Raw genomic sequence first — 23,604 nt, forward strand, 5'->3', positions numbered from 1 at the left:
GTGGTAAGCACACAATGCAATGTACTGATGATGTATTACAGAATTGTACACTTGAAACTTACATAATGTTACTAATGTCACCCCAATAAACTTAATAAAAAAGGGAAATAAAAATACCTTTCTGCTAGTTTTCTACCTCTTTATGTTACCTTCTGCTACAATAAAGATCACAACATAGTACATTACTTTCTTTAATTAAAAAATTCATCCAATGACTTACTAAAATCTATATAAAAATATTCTTACCATCAATACTGTATCTCTTGATTTCCAAGTATAATTAATTAGTATTTTATAAAAGACCAACATTTTTATATAAGGAATATCTAATACTATAGTAATTAAAAGAATTTCCTTAGTAAAAGTTTACCCAGCTCTCTGCCAGTTTCAATTCCATCTACTATTAGTCTCACTGACTTCTCCTACTTTCTGCTAGAAAAGGAGATGAATTTAACACATGGTCTGCTCTATGTCATTCATATACATAATACAATAATATAATACACTAGAGGCCTGGTACATGAAATTGGTTCACTGGGTAGGAGGGTCCCTCAGCCCGGCCGATGCCCTCTTGCAGAATGGGAGCCCTCAGGGGATGTCCAACTGCGACATGCTTAGTACTGCCATGGAGGCGGGAGAGGCTCCCGCCACCACCACTGTGCTCGCCAGCCATGAGCTTGGCTTCTGGCTAAGTGGCCTCCTCTTGTGGGAGTGCACTGACCACCAGGGGGCAGCTCCTGCATTGAGTGTCTGCCCCCTGATGGTCAGTGTGCGTCATAACGACCGATCATTCCGCCATTTGGTAGATTTGAATATTAGCTTTTTATTATATAGGATGTTATCTATCTATCTATCTATCCATCCATCTATCTGTTTTGACATTGAATCAAGCATCCCACTAAGCCTATAACACTTCTTCTTTGTATTCTTCTTATATTTTAAACCATATATATATATATATATATATATATATATATATATATATATATATATATAAAAGGCAAATACGCAAAGTGTCCCTTCGGGAGTTTGACCGGGAGTTTGATCACTCGCTCTGACATGCACTGACCACCAGGGAACGGCGCAGAACATGGCGGGCGACCAGCGGTGGTGGTGGGGCTCAGAGGGAGTGAGGGAAGGAGGAGGAGGGGAGGCGGGGGAAATTGCGTGGTGGTGGCTCGCCAGGTGGTGGCAAGGGAAGGAGGAGGCGGGGAAGTGAGGAGGTGGGGAACCTGATCAGCCCTGATCGCCAGCCAGGCCTAGGGACCCTATCCGTGCATGAATTTCATGCACAGGGCCTCCAGTTTAATACAAATTCTGTCTACATATACTATCTTTTAGAGGCTTTTAGCTTCAGAGTAAAATTCACTTTACATGAAAGATTATATTACTTTTTGGTAAAGCACCAAAATGCTTGTTGAAAACCTCACCCTTGAAAAGAAGGAAAACAGTCATAAATTTGCAGAGTTTTGAGTCAAATATGGTCAGGTTTTGGATTTCATAGCTAAGTATAACTTAGAGAAATGAAAAACATTTATATTTGGAATTTTTTCCCCCAGAAAAGTGAAAAAAATTTTTTTTTGATCTCATTCTCTTTGTGTGCTTTCAGTATTTTAAATGCCAAAATGTTTAAAATATGCTAGTAATATCTTATAATTTAAAGTTACTCAATGTAAACAAAAAAAAAACATTGGGGAGATTATATCCTTATGTTTCTCACCAGAGAACCATTTTTTAAAAATCAGAAAACAAATGTTATTTTTGGAAAAAATTAGAATCTGAGACTTGTATTTCAGAAAAAAGAAATTCTTGAGAGTTATTTTTATTTACATTATCAAGATACTTCCACTTCCACCCATATTTGCTAATATAATTAGCTTAAAGTAGAATGTTTCATTATAACCATTTCATAAATGGTTTAGAGGTATGCACAAGCTCTTATATTTGATGTACTCCATGTTAAAAGCAACAACAATAATAATAATAAGTTTCTGGCTATAAAGAAAAATTTTAGAAAACTTTAATCTTGTTGTTCACCTTATTTTAGTGGTAAAAGTTTGAAATCAAAGCAGCCCCATTATGCACTGTATCAGTTACCTAGGATAATACTTCACATTGAGTGGCTCCCAAAGTAGCAGATGCAGCATTAGCTGGAGACTTCTTAGAAATGCAAATTCTAGGGCCCATCTCAGACCTACATGAGAAACTCTGGAATTGGGCCCAGCATTCAGTTTTAACAAGCCTTCTAAATGATTCTGATGGGTGTCCCTAGTTTGAAAAGCAATGGTTTAGGACCATGGTCGGCAAACTGCGGCTCGCGAGCCACATGCGGCTCTTTGGCCCCTTGAGTGTGGCTCTTCCACAAAATACCACGGCCTGGGCGAGTCTATTTTGAAGAAGTGGCGTTAGAAGAAGTTTAAGTTTAAAAAATTTGGCTCTCAAAAGAAATTTCAATCATTGTACTTTGATATTTGGCTCTGTTGACTAATGAGTTTGCCAACCACTGGTCTAAGTTAAAACACTCAAGTCTTGAAAGCATAGATTAAGATGGTGATCATCAAAGGGTGGGGGTAAGGGCACAGACTTTGCATTGAGGCCAATTTTTACTAGTTATATCATATATCAATATCTTGTTTTCTATTGTTTCCTAATGTCAAGGATCAATTCATTCCTTTCAATCCCAAATAGTATACAGAAAACAAATTGAAAAAAAAAGGATATTTATATAAATGATCCTTACCAGGATAAACTTTAAAATTTAAAACCTCAGTAATCTATAATTGTTATTCTATATAATAAAAGAGAAACATGCAAATTGACCGTACCTCTGCTATGCCCACAAGCCATGCCCACCAGCCAATCAGGAACGAGTATGCAAATTAACCCAACCAAGATGGTAGTTAATTTGCATATCCAGGCGCAGAGCATCTGCGAAGACTGAAGACAGTGTAGAAGGAAGCCAAGCGCTGCAGAAGGGAGCGAAGCTGAGGAGAAGCAAGCAAGCGGGTGGGGGAGAAGGGAGGAAAGCAGGGGGGCAGGGGAGAAGGGAGGGAAGCAGGCGGGGTGGGGGAGAAGGGAGGAAAGCAGGGGGGCAGGGGAGAAGGGAGGGAAGCAGGCAGGGCGGGTGAGAAGGGAGGGAAGCAGGCAGGGCAGGGGAGAAGGAGGGAAGCAGGCGGGGCGGTGGAGAACACCTCAGGAAGCCCCGATTGCAGGAATCTTCCTGCAATGGGCCTCTAGTATACTATAAAAGTTGATAAAAAATACTTTGCTATTAAGAGAGTATAATCTGCCATTAGGATTGAAAAATTATATATTCCCTCAGAACCATGAATTCAATCAGTGACTTATATAAAAGTTGTTAGAACATACCAGTTTGTAATTTTTATTCCAATCATTCATATATGTCTATCACAAGCAAATAAAAGACAAACCTTACAATCTCCTAGTAATACTGTGCCATTCAATGTTACTTTTTATCTCAACTAACAAGTATATACTCTATATTGGGTGGCAGTGGGTGAGGGTAAATAGGTGGTGATGAAGGTTTTTATGCACTACCTCGATCAGTCTCCCTAGGAGATGATGCTTTTATGTAACTCAAAAGCAAAACCAAAACCTCAGGTATACCTAATTGGGCCATAATTCTAAAACAATGAACTTTAGCTCTGGCTTGTGTGACTCAGTTGGTTGGAGCATCATCCTGTACACCAAAGGTGGCAGGTTCGATTCCTGGTCAGGGCACATATCCAGGTTGAGGGTTACATCCCCATTTAGGGTGCGTGTGAGGGGCAACCGAGTAATGTTTCTCTTACTCTCTTTCCCTTCCTCCCTCTAAAAATCAATAAAAATGAAACAGTGGAATTTTGAATATAAGAATAAAAGAGATTATAACTGGAAAAACACTGCAACTATATTCTTGTCTCCTGTATTTTCTACAAGAGGCCCAGTGCATGAAATTCACGCATGGGTGTGTGTGTCCCTCAGCCCAGCCTGCACACTTTCAAATCTGGGACCCCTCGAGGGATGTTCGACTGTCCGTTTAGTCCCGATCCTGGTGGGATCGGGACTAAATGGACAGTTGGACATCCCTCTCACAATCTAGGACTGCTGGCTCCCAACCACTCGCCTGCCTGCCTGCCTGATTGCCCTTAACTGCTTCTGCCTGCCAGCCTGATCACCCCCTAACCACTCCCCTGCCAGACTGATCGACACCTAACTGCTCCCCTGCCGGCCCGATCGTCCCCAACTGCCCTCCTTTGACAACCCGGTCACCCCCAAATGCCCTCCCCTGCATATTCCGTCTTTATTAGATAGGGGTTTTTTCTTTAACATATTGGACAGCCCTAACTGGTTTGGCTAGGTGGATGGAGCATCGGCCTGCAGACTCAAGGTTCCCAGGTTCGATTCCGATCAAGGGCATGAACCTTGGTTGGGGGCACATACCCAGTGGGGAGTGTTCAGGAGGCAGCTGATTGATGTTTCTCTCTCATAGATGTTGCTCTCTATCTCTTTCCCTTCCTCTCTGTAAAAAATCAATACAATATATTTTAAAAAAAGAAACATTTAAGATTCCTCCATATCTGCCTGGCTGGTGTGACTCAGTGGTTGAGACCCTAGGCTGCCGCCGCTGGCAGGGGATCGTGCTGTGGAGGTGCGTGCCCCTGCCAGGCTGAGACCCCAGGCTGCCGCCGCTGGGAGGGGATCGTGCCGTGGGGGTGCGCGCCCCTGCCAGGCTGAGACCCCAGGATGCTGCCACTGGGAGGGGATCAGGCCCTGGGGAGTGAATTTGTTTTTTATAAAGGGTCAGGAGGGCCTCTGGGCAGCATTCCCCCAGGCTGCTTACTCTGCAGGCTTTCAGTGGCAGCCCTCCCTGAGACTGGGAAACTCTGGCGGGGCTGAGAGGACTGGGCACCGCCATTTTTGTCATGGAGTGACAGTTAATTTGCATATTACTCTTTTATTAGATAGGATGAGGAGCATACAATAAGTACCGAAATGAAGTATAGAGAGTACTAAAGGAATATTAAGAGAGAGTGATTAATTCTGACTATTACATTAATATTATTTAACATTTACTTATTACTAGGCACTGTACTAATTGCTTTATATACCGAGTTGGGCAAAAGTAGGTTTACAGGTGTTCATATGGCAAATAATGCAATAATTAATAAATAATAATATAAAACTAAAGTCTGTGTTTCACATACCCACAATTATAAACCTATTTTTGCCCTACCCTGCACTAATTCATTGTTCATACCAGCAATCTCATAAAACAGGCACTACTATCCCCATTCTAGAGATGAAGCAATTGAGGCATAGAGAAGTTGAGAATCTGGGTATATAGCTTATGTAGCTAGTTAGTAGTCCAGGTTTTAAACTCAGGCAGGCTGACTTCATAGCCCATGCCGAACACTTGATGAAGAAAACAAAACACAAACAAACAGCATTGGAGTTTAGGGAATAGTATGTGAGAGGTGGAGAGAGAAAGGGTGAGAACAGAGAATAGAAGATTAGACAAACTTAATATATTCGACTTCATGATGAGTATCCATACAGACTTTGTTAGTAAAGAGAATGATTTTTATATGTTTCAAAATCTTGATGTAATTCAATGAATTCAGTAAAAGGAGTTAGTCATCCAAATGAATCGAATACTAAGAATAACTTATTGCAATTCAATCTCTTCTTTAAAAAAAGTATTAGAACACAATGATGACTTTCACAGTGACCTTCACACCCCTAAGTAAATAATAAATTTAATTTCACAAAAATCCTATTACAGAAAAACAAAATGCTATAATTCTGGCTTAGTTTAACAAGACTATAAACTTTTTAAGAAACAGTAAATGAAATGTGAGTAGACCATGTATGTCTTCTGTGATAACTTCATCTTTGTCATAATATTTATGTAAACAAGGTGATCCATTATAAGGATATAATGAGTGATTAATTTCAGAAGCTTCATTAGATATGCACTCTAACCAGTGAAACAATCAGACATGAATGCTTAATGCATATTTCTGAGTTGGTGATTGCTCATATAAATAAGTAAAAATTTTATTTTGGCCTCATAGTAAATTATGAATAAGCAAAACATGTGGTACCTTTAAATTTTATTTTCGTTTTTTGATAGATATTAATGAAAATTAGATTTTTATTTTAGTAAGCTATAGTAAATTCTATGTTTAATTTGTTCAAAATCTATACTATAATCAAAGAGTATACAAAATCCAATTACAAGTAGAATAAAAACAGTTAAACTTTTCAAAATGTTTTCAAACACTTAAGTTTTTCAAAATCTCAATAATACTTATAATTAAAACATTAACAAGGTCATTAGTTACTATTTTTATATACTTAATGAAAGACCAAAACTGAATTTTTATTTATTTTTTTGTTAATCCTGATCCAAGAAATGTTTTCCCATTGATTTTTAGAGAGCGTGAAAAGGAGAGAGACAGAGAGAGAAATATCAATGTGAGAGTGACACAGTGATTGGTTGCCTCCCGCATGGTCCCTGATCAGGGCAAAGGATCCAGCCTGCAACCAAGGTATGTGCCCTTGACCAGAATCGAACCAGGGACCCTTCAGTCTGTGTTCTGGTGCTCTAGCCACTGAGCCAAATTGGCTAGGGCTTGAATTTCATTTTTATACTAGAGGCCCGGTGCATGAAATTCATGCACGGGGGGCGGGGGGGGGGGTGGGCGTGTGTGTCCCTTAGCCCAGCCTGCACCCTCTCCAATCTGGGACCCCTCTCACAATCCAGGACTGCTGGCTCCCAACTGCTCACCTGCCTGCCTTCCTGATTGCCCCTAACCGCTTCTGCCTGCCAGCCTGATCACCCCCTAACCACTCCGCTGCCAGCCTGATTGATGCCTAACTGCTCCTCTGCCAGCCTGTTTGCCCCTAAATGCCTTCCCCTGCAGGCCTGGGTCCCCCCCAACTGCCCTTCCCTGCAGGCCTGGTCGCCCCCAACTTCCTTCCTCTGCTGGCCTGGTCACCCCCAACTGCCCTCCCTTGCAGGCCTGGTCCCTCCCAACTGTCCTCCCCTGCTGGCCATCTTGTGGTGGCCATCTTGTGTCCACATGGGGGCAGCCATCTTGTGTGTTGGAGTGACGGTCAATTTGCATATTACTCTTTTATTAGATAGGCTTATTAGATAGGATAGAGGCCTGGTGCACAGGTGGGGGCCAGCTGGTTTGCCCTGAAGGGTGTCCTGGATCAGGGTGGGAGTTCCCTAGGGGAATGGGGCAGCCTGGGTGAGGGGCCTGTGGTGGTTTGCAGGCCGGCCACGCCCCCTGGCAACCCAAGTGGAGGCCCTGGTATCTGGGATTTATTTATCTTCTATAATTGAAACTTTGTAGCCTTGAGTGGAGTCCAGGGCCAGCCAGGGTGTGCAGGAAGTTTGGCTTCCTCCATTGCTGGGGAAACCCAAGCCTCCTGCTCACTCCGTGGCTGCAGTCATCTTGGTTGGGTTAATTTGCATACTAGTTCCTGATTGGCTGGTGGGCGTGGCTTGTGGGTGTAGCGGATATATGGTCAATTTGCATAAGACTCTTTTATTAGATAGGATAATACTGATGCAGAGTTTTTAACTGCTCAATAAAATGTTTCCATTCTGAAAGAATCCTAAATTATTTTCTTGACAGAACAATTGATCAGTGAGATACAGGCAATATTAGGAAGTATCACAGAAGAGAATATGAAAAGGAAAGGCACATGATTTCAAAGAGCATTTGAAAATCAAGTTATATCTGGCTTAGTATAAAACCAAAGAACACATGAACAATTGAAGAAATATCACACTGAGTTATAAAACAGTTCCCCGCATAAAAATATCTAAAATGATATTTAAAATTCAACAGTCATCCTTTACATTTCTAACTGGATTCCTGAGAGTCAGAAAAATCCATAAGGCCTTTAAAAGGGGTTAAGAAACTAAAAAGCAGTACAATAATTTTGAACTGATACCACAGCTGCCTGGAGGGTATTTGCTAATAATAAGAATCTAAGCTTCCACAGTAAGACAAAGAAGAGAGGCTAGTCCTTGATCCCTATCCAGCATGGTGACAAGTTGGAACTAGTATCACTACATGAAAACAGAAACTTGAAAACTTATATTCCCTATGAAAAGGTGCATTTAAAAAAAAGTCTACTCAACAGCAAAGGAAAATGATAAGTAATTTGTTTGTTTAAACCTTAGCTCCTGATAAAAAAGGCTGAGGAATCGCAAGCTGAAAAATTAATGCTAAGTGGTCTTAAAATACCTTGAGATGCCCGGCAAAGCAACTATAAATCCCTTCTATGAGAATTTATTCTTAACCTTACAAAGCCCCACAAGATTCCAACAGATTTAGGTAACTGAAAAATGAATTCACAATATAAAATTACAAAACTAACAGGAAAATAAGAAAACATGAGTAAATCAACAGAAATAACAAATAGAATTATATCTCTTTTGATATCAGCTATTAGAAATAACAAATATACTATAAAATAACCATGTTTAAAAAATTATAAAAAGAGGAACTTGAAACATGAGCAAGGAAAACAAACCAAACGTAATTTCTAGCAATGAAAAATATATTTAACTAAAAACCTAACTATAAATATATATTTTTTTACAAGCAACATTTTTACAATTGGGGGAAATAATTATGGACTAGAAATTAGATGATCAAGGAATTTTTCTTAATTTTTATTATGTGTTATGATCATTTAAGATGTAAAAAAATTTTAGCTGTGTGTACTATAGAATGACATGTGCCTCGGATTTACTTCAAAATGCTTTAGCAAGAAAAAAAAAGAAATACATGAAGCAAATGTTAGAAAAATGTGGAAAATATTAAATCTGTGTGAGGTATACATGTGAAAATTTTATAATAAAAATAAAATAAAAACTTAATGAAGATAGAATAATCAGAATTTTATATATAGCCAAAAAGAGGATTAGAAAATTAGAAGATGGATATGAAGTGACTATCTAGATTATGAGTAAGATTTAAAGGAGAGAAAAAAAACAATCTCACCTTCTTTTGGGCTCACTGCTGCAGGAAGACTATTCCAATCAATGGTCCAAGTAGGACAAGGGTGAGGAGAAAACATCACTTCAATGCCTTTTTCCTAGAAAAGGAAATAGGCCCTTTCCAAATTAATGAATTAATGAAAATACTATTATGTACTACAAGGCCAAATTTCTATTTTCTATACTAGCAAGGAAGAACATAAACATCAACAATCACTGGGTTTTCCTCAAAATATTTGGTTACATATGAAATATAACATAGTTTTTTGACAGCAGTTACTTTCCTATTTTTTTTACACTGAGATAATAAAAAGTAATGGTATTTAAAAACTATTACCTGAAGATACACAGAAGTGATGAGCTACCTAGAAATATACTGTATGTCAAAGAGAAAAGTCACCTGAGGATAAAATTTTATCAAAAACAACCCACACAGAGATGATAAAAAACCGATTCTGCTTATGCCCATAAATATCTGTATTTACAGAAAATTGCCACAACCTAGGAGCTCTATTTACAGGACTAAAAAGCCTCACTTCAACATATGCCCCCAAAATATCATCCAAACCAGTCTTTTACACGTATCAGCAATGTCTCTAGAAAAGAATTCCTCTGGTTTAACCAAGCAGTTCCCAACTTTTTCAATATATCAAAAAAAATCTCAGACTTCTTTCCCATGTTAAAAGTTGTACATTTCTTTATTTGATCAAGAGACAGTGGCATGGCATACACATGGATGCCCTGACTCCTACCAATCAAATTCTGGGTACACAGCCCACAGAATAAATATCCATGATTCATGGTTTTGTTTTTTTTGTTTGTTTGTTTTTAATAATATCCTATTCAAAAGAAAAATCCCCGAGAATCTATCATTAACCTGTTTATATCAACTAATTCATGAGATAACTTTCCATTATGAAAACTAGCTAAATTCCTGTCTCAAAGGAAATAATACAAAGATTTTTTTGGTTGGGGTAGAGATATAGCTATATAGGTCTAGAGATCAAGAGTATTCACTTTACCTCTCTCCTATCTTCCTTATTCTAGTCTAGCCGTATTGAACTTCTTGCTGCCCTTCATTTCACCAAACTCATTCATTATTTTGGAGTCTTTTAAGAATATAGCTATGTTGACATGTAATTTATATGTCATAAAATTTACCTTTTTAAAGCACACAATTCAATGGTTTTTAAAATATTCACAGTTGGGCAACCATCATCACCATCTATTTTGAGAACATTTTCATCACCTCATAAAGAAGCCCCACACCCATTAGCAGATACTCTCCATCCTCCCCTCTCAGCTTCTGCCCTAAGCAACCACTAATCTACTTTGCCTGTGTAGATTTTCTCAGTGTCTTTTTCAAGTGGAATCCTCTGCCTAGAACACTTTCTCCAAATCTTCAATTCATTCAGGTTATTTGCTCAATGTCTTCACCTAATCAGATAAGTCTTTTTGACCATCCTACTTAAATAAGACCCCTACCCTGATCACATCCACTCTCTTATCCCTCATTTTTTTACATCACTTATTGCTTAGTATGTTTTTTCTTTATTTATTTCCACCACCAGAATGTAAACACTATGATAACAGTCCAATTTGTTCTTCATGTATCCAATATTCAGACCAGTGCCCGGTATTTAGTAGACACATATATATTTTTTGGACTGACTAAATAAATAAGTAAGTTTCAAACTTCTGGAAAATTGTGGATGTAAGAGTATGCCAAAGAATATGGAAGGGGGGGAAAAAAGTGAGATGTGAGTGTTCTTAAGAAATACGTTACTGTTTTATACTTGCACTAGAGGCCCGGTGCACAAAATTTGTGCACGGGATTGGGGGGGTCCCTCAGCTCGGCCTGCACCCTCTCCAGTCCAGGACCCCTCAGGGGATGTCCAACTGCCAGTTTAGGCGTGATCCCTGCAAGCCTAAACCGGCAGTCGGACATCCCTCTCATAATCCAGGACTGCTGGCTCCTAACTGCTCGCTTGCCTGCCTGCCTGCCTGATCATCCCTAACCACCTCTGCCTGCCGGCCTGATCACCCCCTAACCGCTCTCCTGCCAGCCTGATTGATGCCTAACTGCTCCCCTGACAGCCTGAACACCCCCAACTGCCCTCCCCTGCAGGCCTGATTGCCACCAACTGCCCTCCCCTGCCGACCTGATCGCCCCCTAACTGCTTGCTCCCCTGCGCGGGCCTGATCTCACCCCTAAATGCTTGCTCCCCCACCAGCCTGATTGCCCCTAACTGCTTTCTCCCCTGCCGGCCTGATCGCCCCTAACTGCTTGCTCCTCTGCCGGCCTGATCACCCCTAACCGCCTCTGCCTCAGCCCCTGCCACTGTGGCTTTGTCCGGAAGGAAGTCAAATGTCCGGAAGATGTCTAGTCGACCTGGTCTAATTAGCATATTTTCCTTTTATTAGAATAGATTATTAGCATAGATTAGCACCAATTTCATGTGTCCTCATGTAATTGGCACAAAATACTATGACTATACAAAAATGAAAAATTACTGTATAATTAAAATCAATATAATTTCATAATATAATAATTTGATATAATATTTACTGCCTTCCAGAAATACGTGTCAATAGAGAAATCCACTAGTAAGTAGCAAAAACCATGTCCTGTTGAAAAAAAGAAATTTTATTGTATCTACAATCAAGTTTGAACTAAATGAAAATGAGAATTTTAACTTATTTTCAGATTTGAACATTCCTTTTTTAAACTATAAGTGTAATGTCCCAGTCAATTTTTATACAACCATAAGATTTAAAGTAAAAAATGAATCATACAGAATGTATACTATACTCTCCTAATTTATAAATGCAGGAACTTATATCTTTTAGTAAAATGACTTACTAAAGGTCACAATATCAGCTTAGCTGCAAAGCAGAGACTAGAATCCAAGTCACTGATCCCTAGTCTAATCTTCACCCCCAAGTCAATGACTAAAAGTGGCAGGGATTCTAGGGCAGATCCATTCCTGAGAAATATGGAACTCACTGACAGATGGTCCAGGTTTAAGGATTCCCCATTGGCTTGCCAAAACTTTCTTAGAATTGCACTTAAGTGTAAGAATTTTCAGACCCAACTTTCCTTCCTTTCTGGTCTCATGTACAGCGGTCAAACCTGCATCATTAAGGAAGGCTCTGCCAGCCTCTCCAGGCTCCCTCCCCACTTTCTCTCACAGATTTTTCCTCACTAGGCCTCTTGCATATCTAATCGTTCCTTGGAATTGAACCCTTCTTGGAGGACCTGAACCAACAAATCCCCTATAAATTAAAAATTCAATATCCCTTCATATTTTTATATCATTACAAAAGAGTTTATTTTTATAATTGTTTATTACCTTGTTCTAAATTTAAATTTTAGTTAGTTTTAAATATTTAAAATATTTTTAAATATATAAAATGCAGATGTCTTTCCTAATGTCATTTTATTTCTGGAAAAACATAGGTAGAAAAATCTGAATTACTAATCTTTCTTTCAAGACTTTGCACATGTATGAATTAAAAGCACAAATTTTTGGTTGATAAATCTTAAAAATACTAAAACTTAGTATTTTAATACAAAGAGATTACTAATTATTATTTATTTAAGAACATTCAAGAGGTGAACAGCTTAACCATCTGATCAAGGCACATCAAAATTCTAAAATCAACTATATAATCCTTTTTTATTGTTTCATCACTAGGCTAACAAACGTAGCTGAAGAAATAAGGGACCGGTGTCATTACTAAAATCTTCTCATGCTTTTCTAAAACCCCAAACATGTGTTAACTATAGAACGCAAATGATTCCTAACCCAAGTAGAAAAATATACTGAATATTTTTTTCAGTATAACTAGATGAATAGCTCAAATTACTTCATGAATTCTCTATTCAAATAAATCTTCAAATAGTCTAAAAGCAAAACGTTATTGTAGATTGTCTTGAATGGTAGAGAAAGAAAGCCTATTGGCGAAAACTTTTACAATTACTATGAACTAGAAACAAATTATGCTGCAAAGAGAAAAAATTATAAATCATGTGTTATTACATAAACTAGCATTGTAATCCAAGAATAAGCTAAAAACAAAATTCAAAGAATTAAAAAATCTTAAATTAAAAAAAATTTTAGAAAGTAAGTTGAGATATTCATCCTTGCAAAAAAAATTACCAGGTAAAACAATAAATTTGATATGTGTGATATAATCTTGGTGTCTTTAATATAAAAAAAAAGTTTTGAGAAAAATACTGTTTACAAACACATATGCTGACTTATGTGGCTCCAAAGACACATAATATTAAAATCCTTCAATGTACTATAACTCACTTAAATGCAAAAGGCTACTAGAAATATTAATTGGTCAAAAGTGATATAGGATAGCTACAAATAAGATTTATAACAAATAATGTCAACAAATGATTACAAGTTAGGGTAATATTATCACATGCAATTTTTCAAAGAAAATTTTAATGAAAACAATTTAAGTACCATTAACTTGGTCATCGTGGGCCTTGGGCCTCCTATAAATGAAGGATCATTTTGTTCCTCTGCACCCGGGGCTTCATTTAAGTTTGGATGCTGTTCATTTGACGTGGTCAGCAACTCTGGTAAATGGCAAAACTGGATCCCACATTGAGAAGCTGCTGTTTTTACTCTTGGCACTTCCTGAATCCTCTGGTACCACGCGGCCAGCAGTGGAAATTCTATCAGCCTTTCAGAAAGTTTCTTGCAGATAATTAACTAGGCAGTAAGAGAACAAAACACAGTATTATATATTTTTTGTTTATGACAGCTATATTGAAGTAGCTTTACGTACCATATAATTTACAAATATTAAGTATACAGTTCAAACAATGAGTTTTAGTAAATTTATACAGTTGTGCAACTATCAGTATAATCTAGTACTAGAACACTTACATCACATCAGAAAGTTCCCTTGTGACCATTTACAGTTCATCTCTGCTCTCTTGGTCAGTTGCAGGTAACCACTATTCTGCTTTCTATATGTATAATTTTGCCTCTTATGAAATTTCATCTAAATGAAATCATAAAATGTGTGTTTTATTTTCCACTTAGCATTATTTTACTGAGGTTCATCCAGGTAGTTGCATTTATTAGTAGTTTATTTCTGTTAATTATGATAGAGCATTTAACAACTTTTATTTATTTACATTGCTCAGATGCTTTCTCCCAAGCACCACCACCAAACTTCAATTTCTTTAAAATTAGTTTGTTCTTGCTTCTTTGTGAGGCACTGAATGTTGTTTCCATAGAAACAGTTATATTGTCACAAATAGATTATGACTTATGATTATGAACATGTAAATAAGTAAAAAGGTCAAGTTACTGAAAATTTCTACAAATATATCTAACAATAATCAGCACCAAAGTAGAAGCCAGATAGCACAGAAAGTTAATTTAAAAAATTCACAGGAGTATATATATTTATTTTAAGCGGACTTTAAGGTTAAATAAGCACACATAATTTCTTATAAGGGCAGGGGTTTTTTTGTTTATTTTTGTTTTTAAATATATATTTTATTGATTTTTTTTTATAGAGAGGAAGGGAGAAGGATAGAGAGTTATAGAAACATTGATGAAAGAGAAACATCAATCAGCTGCTTCCTGCACACCTCCCACTGGGGATGTGCCCACAACCAAGGTACATGCCCCTGACCGGAATCGAACCTAGGACCTTTCAGTCCGCAGGCCGACACTCTATTCTCTGAGCCAAACCGGTCAGGGCTAAGGGCAGGTTTTATGTTCAACTCTGTACACGCAACACTTAAAACACTGCCTTGCAAAAAATATGGGCTGTTTAGTGAATGAACAATGATCAAGGAACCATTTATTAGCTTCAATCTTTCACACTGCTTTTTATGATCCTTTAGGAGTTTGTGAAATCAACATAGATTTTTAACATATCAGGAACAAGACAAGGATGCCCACTTTCACTATTTCTAGACAATATATTATTGGAAGTTCTAGCCACATCAATCAGACAAGACAAAGAAATTAAAGGCATCCAAATTGGAAAAAAGGAGGTAAAATTGTCATTATTTGTAGATAACATGATACTATATGTAGAAAACCCTAAAGATTCTACCAAAAAACTATTATGCAACTAATAAATGACTTCAGTAAAGTTGCAGGATACAGAATCGATATGCAAAAGTCTGTTGTGTTTGTATACACTAATAGCAAATGATTCAAAGAAGAAATTAACCAAACAGGTGAAAGACCTGTACTCTGAAAGCTAAAAGACACTGAAGAAAGATATTGAACAATGTAACTGGAAATAACTGGAAGGGTATAGGATTACTACCTAAAGTAATATATAGATTCAATGCAATCTCTATTAAATACCATTGACAAACTTCTCAAATTACAACAACTAATCCTAACATTATATGGAATCACAAAAGACCCCAAACAAATCCCGAGAAAGAACAAAGTAGGAGATACTATGCTCCCTGATATCAAACAATACTACAAAGGTACAATAATCAAAACAATAGGGTACTGGTCTAAAAAACAGATATGTAAATCAATGGAACAGAATAGAGATCCCAGAAGTCCTTACTTATATGGTCAATGAATGTAGGACAAAGAAGACAAGGATATACAATGGAATAAAGACAGTCTCTTTAATAAGTGGTGCTAGCAAAACTGGACAGATACATGCAAAAAAGTAAAATTGGACCACTCCCTTACACCACATAAAAAATAAACTCAAAATGAGTTAAATATTTAAAGGTTAACCCTGAAACTATAAAACTTCTAGAAGAAAACATAGGCGGTAAACTCTTTGACATCCCTCTTACCAAAATCTTTTTTAATATATTTCCTCAAGCAATGGAAACAAAACAAATGGAACTATATCAAACTGAAAAAATTTTTGCACAGTGAAGGAAACCATTAAGAAAACAAGATAACCTACTGAATGGGAGAAAATATTCACAAATGATACGCTGATACAGGGCTAATATCCAGAATATATAAATAACTCATACAACACCAAAAACAAGCAGACAATCCAATTAAAAAATAGGCAGGCTACCTGAATAGACATTTCTCTCAAGAAGACATACAGAAAGCAAACAGACACATGAAAAGACATTCAGCATCACTAATCAGCAGGGAAATGTAAATAAAAACCACAATGGTTTATCATTTCTCACTTATCAGAATGGCTATCATCAATAAATCAACAAATAACAAAGCTGGTGAGGATGTGGAGAAAAGGGAACCCTTGTATACTAAGGTGAAACTGTAAATTAGTGCAGCCACTATGGAAAACTGTAGAGAGAGCCCTCAAAAAATTAAAAACAGCGGTGCCATATGACCCAGCAATTCCACTTCTGGGCATTTATCTGAAGAAAACAAAAACACTAACTCAAAAAGATTATGCACCCCTATGTTCACTGTAGCATTATTAGTAATAGCCAAGATGTGGAAGCAACCTAGGTGTCCATTGTTGATGAATAGATGAATGGATAAAGAAGATGGTACAATGCAGCATTAAAAAAATAAAATCTTGCCATTTGCAAAAACATGAATGGACCTAGAGGTATTATGCTAAGTGAAATAAGTCAGACGAAGACAAATACCATATTATCTCACTTATATGTGGAGTCTCAAAAAACTAATAAATGAATAAACAAAACATAATAGAAACAGATCCATAGATATAGATAGAGAATAAGCTGGTAATTGTCAAAGGGAAGTAGGTAGGGAAATAGTAATAAAAAGAAGAAAAAATAAAATATAGAAAGTATGAAAGTACACAGCATATAGTAACATGGATTATTTTATATTTATATAGAACATAAAGATGTATATTTGTATTTATATGCTCAATCATCTTGGAAAATGCATTTTACTGTGGAAGTAAAGTTTGGAAAACACTGTCTAAATCGTGTTCTGAAGCCAAAAAAGTTTGTAATTCTCACCAAAATTCTTAATTGTGTGGAAATAAATTATGTGCTAAGGGAATTTAGCTTAAGCTGTGATAAATTAATCAAATAAAAAATGTTCTCATCTCCTTACCGTTTTTTTACTCTCCTTGGCAGTGACTTATTCTTATTTGTTAGATGTATATGGTATCTTTCCTTCTTTTTGAAAATAAGTTGTGATTATGTAACAACTAGAGGCCCGGTGCACGGATTCGTGCACTGGTGGGGTCCCTCAGCCTGGCCTGTGCCCCCTTGCAATCCAGGATCTCTCGGGGGATGTCAGACTGCCGGTTTCCGCCCAATCCCCTGTGGGGCAGGAAGCGGCAGGCGGGCCTAAACCGGCAGTCCGACATCCCCCTAGGGATGTAGCAGTGCATAAAGTGGCAGGCGGCCGGGGAGGAGCCCGAGCTGTGAGCCCAGCTTCTGGCTGAGCGATGCTCCTGCTGTGGGAGAGCACTGACCACCAGGGGGCAGCTCCTGCATTAAGCATCTCCCCGCCTGGTGGTCAGTGCGATGGTTGTTTGGTTATTCGGTCACTTAGGCACATATATATATATATATATATATATATATATATATATATATATATATATATTTTTTTTTTTTCATATTTAAAAGAAATTGAAGAGTTTTACTCTGTGTGGCAGACCATCCATTACATTTAATCAGCATGCCACGCTGCTCAGCAACATCCAGACAGTTCAGGAGGCACTGCACCACATTCATTAAATACAAGATGTATTTAAGGAAGTGGCTAATGAAAAATGTATGAAATGAAAATTAAATTTGTTCCTTAAAAAAAGGTATTTTTAAAAATTTACCTGGCTGATATGATCAAAACCATCATAAATATCACAGAGTTAATTAAGGACAAGAAAGCAAGAGAATTTATTCTTAAAATAATAATAAAAATTATATTACCAAAAGTACAAAATGAAACCCTAGTGGCTTTGTAATAGGGGCAGAAAAATTTGTTTGCACAAAAAGAGAAGCAAAATACTACATCTATCCAAAATATCTCCTTCTCTGCATTATTTTCCAATCACTTATATAAAACATTTTGTACTTCTTTTATATCATTTTCTTAGTTATGTCTACTCTGTCAAAACATGTCATAATGAACAAATGCTTAGGTGAACAATGTAATAAGCAAGGTAAGAAAATACTGCTCTTTGTATTCTTGGCCTTATTTCTGTGACTAAATATTTGTTTCTGATCCAAACATGGTAACTTGACTTTGATTCCTAATCATGAACTTGATCCTGATCTTTAGGACTGCTACTCCATCACTTCAATGTGTGTTAATGCAAGCACATAGATTCAGCATCATAGCCACTGGACTGAACTAAAATGACTGCTTCATGACCCAAGATGACTTAAAAGAGGAAAATAAATATAACTAAAATAACATCAAGGCTTTGGCAAAGAAAGATTAATTCCTGAAAGAAAAGGTACAGATCCAGGAAAAACACAAGCAAACGAAAGAAAATACTTTAAGAATTAGCTTACATAGAAATGACAAGAGAAGAATTTAATCACAGGATGCATGTAATAGAAAAGGCTGAGTGTACAAGCTTGTCCCTATTTAAAATTGAGATGAAAACAAGTTTCTCTCTGTAGTATTAGGTAGATTGACTCAGGGGTAGTCAGTAGATGCATTGCCTGATTAAAGAGGAGGAAAAAACCCTCTCAATTAGGAATACTTCAACCTCAATTGACCTTAATCAGGTAAATAGTATTTAAATTAAGCTAAAATCAAATGTAAACTAGCTGAAGATGGATGTCTGGATAATGATCTAAAATTACTTTCATGCAGGTGAATCCAATTTTTTATGTTTTGTTGAGTTTGAAAACAAATACTCATCTTCTCTATCACCTTGTTTTATCTTTTTTGTAGCAATTACATTATTTAAATATGTATTATTTTTTTATTTACGTGTTCATTTCTATCTTATCCTACTAGAATATTAACTCCAAGAGGGCTGGACCTTATTTGTCTTGCTCATCACAATATTCCTAGTGCCTATAGCAGTGCCTATAGTAGTAGACTTTCAATAAATTTCTCAAATGAATTCATGGATGTGCCTCTTTGATTCAACTTTTATGACATTAGAAGCAAATGTAGTTATTCAAGCAGACCATCAACAGATTTTCATAACATGTAACAAGTGACTGCTCTAATGACTGAAGTTGGTAATAGAGGGGAGAAGTCAGTCATCAGAGAATTTACATTGACAAGGAACAAAAACAGGTATTTTTTCCTCACCCAGCTCAATGGACAATATGAATACATATGACATTTAAAATACTAATCAACACCTAAACAATTCCTGAAACTTTTAATATCCTTTAATTCAGAAGTTATTTTGGTTTCCAATCTTATTTCCATTTTGAAGAAAAGAGAAATGTTCTTTAAGAAAATGCCAATTGATTAATACCACCTTAGTGAAGCTCTGGCCTCCAAATTTATAGATTTTCCTTAGAAATATTTCCTCACCTGTCAGTAGAGATACCTGAAGTGTTGGAAATATATAATGAAAATGAAATCTGGTACCTGATTACTTAGTAGGGAAAAGTTAAAATACTTCAAGGCAGGAAAAATGCAGCTCTTGAAAACCAACTGGAAAGCTGCAGAGAGATATGGCTTCCCATGTTCACTCAGATGTTATTTTAACCTTGATCTTTTTTCCTCCATACAGGGAGGGGATGGAGAGTGGGGGAATGTATATATCTCCATGCCCCTAATAGGAAAGAAAACTTTCCATGTAATTTTATGGTCAACAGAGAGGCATACAGATGAGGATAAAATATTTCTGATTTAATAACAACATAATTAAATTAGTGTTTTAAGTAACTACTTAATTATAAAATATAGCTGACAAGACTTTTATTATTATTTTTAAATATATTTGCATTGATTTCAGAGAGAAAGGGAGAGAGAGAGAAAGAAACATCAATGATGAGAGAGAGAATCACTGATTGGCTGCCTCCTGCAGACCCCACACTAGAGATAGAGCCTGCGACCCAGGCACGTGCCCTGACTGGGAATTGAATCTTGACCTCCTTGTTCATAGGTCGACACTCAACCACTAAGCAACACAGGCCAGGCTAGCTGACAAGACTTTTAAGTGCTTTAACAGTGGAACCTCTAGTATTAGAAGGGAATCACAATAGCAATTTGAAATTATCATAACAATTGATAGATAACATTTTAACAACTCAAAATTTAAAGTCATGATAATTACATTTATTGAGAGCTTACTATGTGCCAAACACTGTTGTCCACAATTTACACAAGTTATCATTTATTTCTCACACTTGTCCTATTAGATAGGTACTATTATTAGCCCTATTTTACAGAGAAAGAAATGGAGACAGATATTAATAACTTGCCCAGGAGCATAACAATAATGAGAAGTGGAATTGGGATTCAAACTTAAGCAATTTTATACACTGAAACTCACAGTAATGTACCCACTACAGATCAATCTTACCAAAAAATGATGGACACAGGGCAAGAGCACGATGTCTGTCAAAGTGAAGTAAAGGCCTTCTGCAAACACATGCTCCAGAGGGGGAAGGTCGGAGGCCTTTGCTTTTCTTATGTGAGCCGGTTCCCTGGTGTTAGCAGCTGGTTCTTCCTGTACTGTGAGCTTTGAGAATGCCACTTTCAGTTCCAGGCTCTTGGATGAAGGGTTCAACTCATCAGATGTTTCCTGTCTCTGGGCTTTGCTCTTCGTTTTTTCCTTGACACGGGAAGGCCCCACCATGGCAGCCTTCTGTTGCCTCAGCTTCTGCCGACGGAGCTTGTCATCGTTGTGCACTCTAACAGGCTCACTAAGCTTTTTCTCCAGCTGCAGTATTTCTTCAGGGATGCTTGGGCGCTGCCCAGAAGATTCTTTGAGAAAATTCTCAATAGCTAAAGGGATGGTGAGTTCACATAGCCTGGTCCACTGACTAACCTACAAAGCAAAACATGAAATAATTCTTTACTTTCAACATAGCTTGAAGGAAATAACTTTTTATTGGGAAATAAAGCTGGTTTAGTGAATTTGTCTTGATGTAAACCATTCCTGGGCTAGGCTATTATGCTATATGAAGACATATTTACAGTGCTTCAGAAGTGATAACATCAAACAATGGAGGTTTAGCATTCATGTACCTGGAATATATGCTCTCCACCTGTATCCTCTTACTAAATAAATCTGTACTTCCCAAAGCTTTTAAAGTATACCTCCACCCCAAAAAAAGTGGGTTCCTAAACCATTGCTACTTAAACTCCTGTTCATATGTAAAAGTTCCCTTTAAAAATCCTCAGTGTAATTAAAAGATTAAGAAAAAAAGTAATGCCCTTAAATAATATCTCCAAGCCTCATTAATTAAATCTTAAATTCATATTTTTTTCAATACTGCACTGAATTATTGGCATACATGAGGGGCTACTTTTTTCATTGGTTAGTGTAGGCTTTTTTAAGGAAATCAAGTTCTAATTTCCAATAGAAAGTTAGATGTTTAAGTGAATGTGTCATCACTATATGGCTTTAATAACAGAAAAGAGACATTATACATACCTCAGCACAGGCTTTTAAGCAAGTCTTTTTAAAACCCAGAAGTTCCAAAACTTCCTTCTTCGAGGGGTCTGCTTCATATGATTTCTGGATTATGTGTCTCAGTACAACAGCAAGTCCTGCTCTACAGAAATTGTCTGGTCTTTCTACTACTGCAGGTAAACAGCAATTCTGGACTATCGGTGGAAGCTCTTGCTTTGAAATAATCTGTACTTCGACATCCTGTGACAGTACATTTTCAAGTAGTGAAACATCTGTACTTTCTCTTGTGAGTACTAAGTAAACTTTAAAGATTTTGCAGTCACAGTATGATAACAAAAATAAAGTCACAGATGTATGAAGTGGAAAAATGCATCCTTCTATTTGGTGAGAGAAGTCCAGGTACAGATATTCTTCTGTAAGACTTTTCTTAATGCCTTTCATTTTCTTCTTTCATTGGATCACCTGAAGCATAAATTGAAGTGGTTATAGGCCTTAGAATATAATAATTTAGAAGCTAAAAGATGAATATTTTTAAAGCATGTTCTAAAAATCAGCAAGGATTTGTGATAGGTAAGATTCTACATGAATTTGTTCTGTAGTGAATAAAAATGGCTTCCAAAACAAAGATTTCCACCTGTGCAATTAACTAATCTTTGAGATGATTTTATACCGAGCTCCTTTAAAATGAACAAACTCGGCCTGGCTGGTTGCTAAGTGGTTAGAGCATCGGGTGGTGAACTGAAGGGTCCCAGGTTCGATTCCAATTCCAGATTACCGGTTGGTCGGGGGCACATGCCTTGGTTGCAGGCTCATTCTGGCCTCTGTTGGAGCCTGTGTGGGAAGCAACCAATCAATGCATCTTTTTCGCATCCGTGTTTCTTTCTCTCTGTCTCTCGCCCTCACTTCCACTCTCTCAAGAAAAATCAACGGAAAAAGTATCCTCTGGTGACGATTATTAAGCAAATAAATAAATAAAATGAGCAAACTCAGGTGTTTTGCAATAGAGCCCTCCCCATCAAGTACTTTGAGGTTTTACTACAGGTGAGGACAAGACATGAATAGAATGGAAAATAGGAAGTCACCAAGAATACCGACAGTTGTCTGGGGCTGATAAGCCTTGAGAAGCTTTGATAGTGCTGGTCCTCCCACACTATTTCTGATTTATGACCCTAGGACATAATAATCAAGGGGGATGTATTTATTTCCTCATGAGAAATGGATTCTCCCAAAATAAGTGGGTTTTGTTATGTGGTAAGCTATTGCATGCTGAGTCACAAGAGAAAAAAAATTGAGTTTCCCCATAATTTAGATGTTGATAACTGAGATAGCTCAAAGTTAACATATCCAAAATCAAGTTCCTTATTTTCCCCCACTCCCAAATCTGTTCTTCATGTATCTTTCCTGTCTCAGATAACAGAACACCATTCTTCTAGCTGCTTATGCCCAAACCTGGGAGTCATTGTTAATTCTCTTTTCTTTCACACCACCATAACCAGTCCATTAAAAAGTTATTTTGGCCCAGCCAGTGTGGCTCAGTGGTTGAGCATCGACCTCTGAACTGGAGATCAGGTTTGATTCCTGGTCAGGGCACATGCCCAAGTTGTGGGCTTATCTCTAGTAGGGGGTGTGCAACTAATCCATCACCTATCTTCTTAATTATAGCATTTGCTTCCTAACATTGCTTCCCATCCTACCTCCCCCTCTAGTCTATTTTCAACATAGCAGCCAAAGTGATCCTGTCAAAAATGAAGTAAGATTATGTCACTACTATGCTCAAACCCTCCAATATCTTCCCATCCTACTCAGAGAAAAAGGCAGTTTCTACAATGGTGTACAAAGATCTCTTTGATCTAATCCTCTTTTTTTTTGTCTCTGAGTTCATATCAACTCTCCCCATTGCTCACTGTTTCAGCCAAAGTGCCTTGTTAGATATTAGGTACGTTCTCACCTCAAGGCCTTTGCACTTGATGATTCCAGTGCCTGGAACACTCATCTCCTTTAGACACTTACTCAAATATGAACTTCTGAGATCTTCCCTTGCTACTATATTTAAATCTGGAACCCCAACACATACCCTC

General features: G+C 37.3%; 1 protein-coding gene across 1 annotated transcript in view; it reads right to left on the reverse strand.

Annotated features, from left to right (window-relative positions):
• The window catches only part of GSTCD (glutathione S-transferase C-terminal domain containing), a 133,850-nt gene that overhangs the window by 100,185 nt on the left and 10,061 nt on the right, over nucleotides 1-23,604 (reverse strand). Inside the window, exons 2-5 of the mRNA XM_080661949.1 lie at nucleotides 21,548-21,988; nucleotides 20,471-20,938; nucleotides 13,510-13,761; nucleotides 9,033-9,126 (exon numbers count right to left, since the gene is read on the reverse strand). Coding sequence (XP_080518075.1) covers nucleotides 9,033-9,126; nucleotides 13,510-13,761; nucleotides 20,471-20,938; nucleotides 21,548-21,967 — 1,234 coding nt within the window. The 5' untranslated portion in view covers nucleotides 21,968-21,988. The remainder of the gene's footprint in view (nucleotides 1-9,032; nucleotides 9,127-13,509; nucleotides 13,762-20,470; nucleotides 20,939-21,547; nucleotides 21,989-23,604) is intronic.

This window comes from Plecotus auritus (assembly GCF_963455305.1).
Source record: "Plecotus auritus genome assembly, chromosome: 1".
NCBI classification, from domain to species: domain Eukaryota; kingdom Metazoa; phylum Chordata; class Mammalia; order Chiroptera; family Vespertilionidae; genus Plecotus; species Plecotus auritus.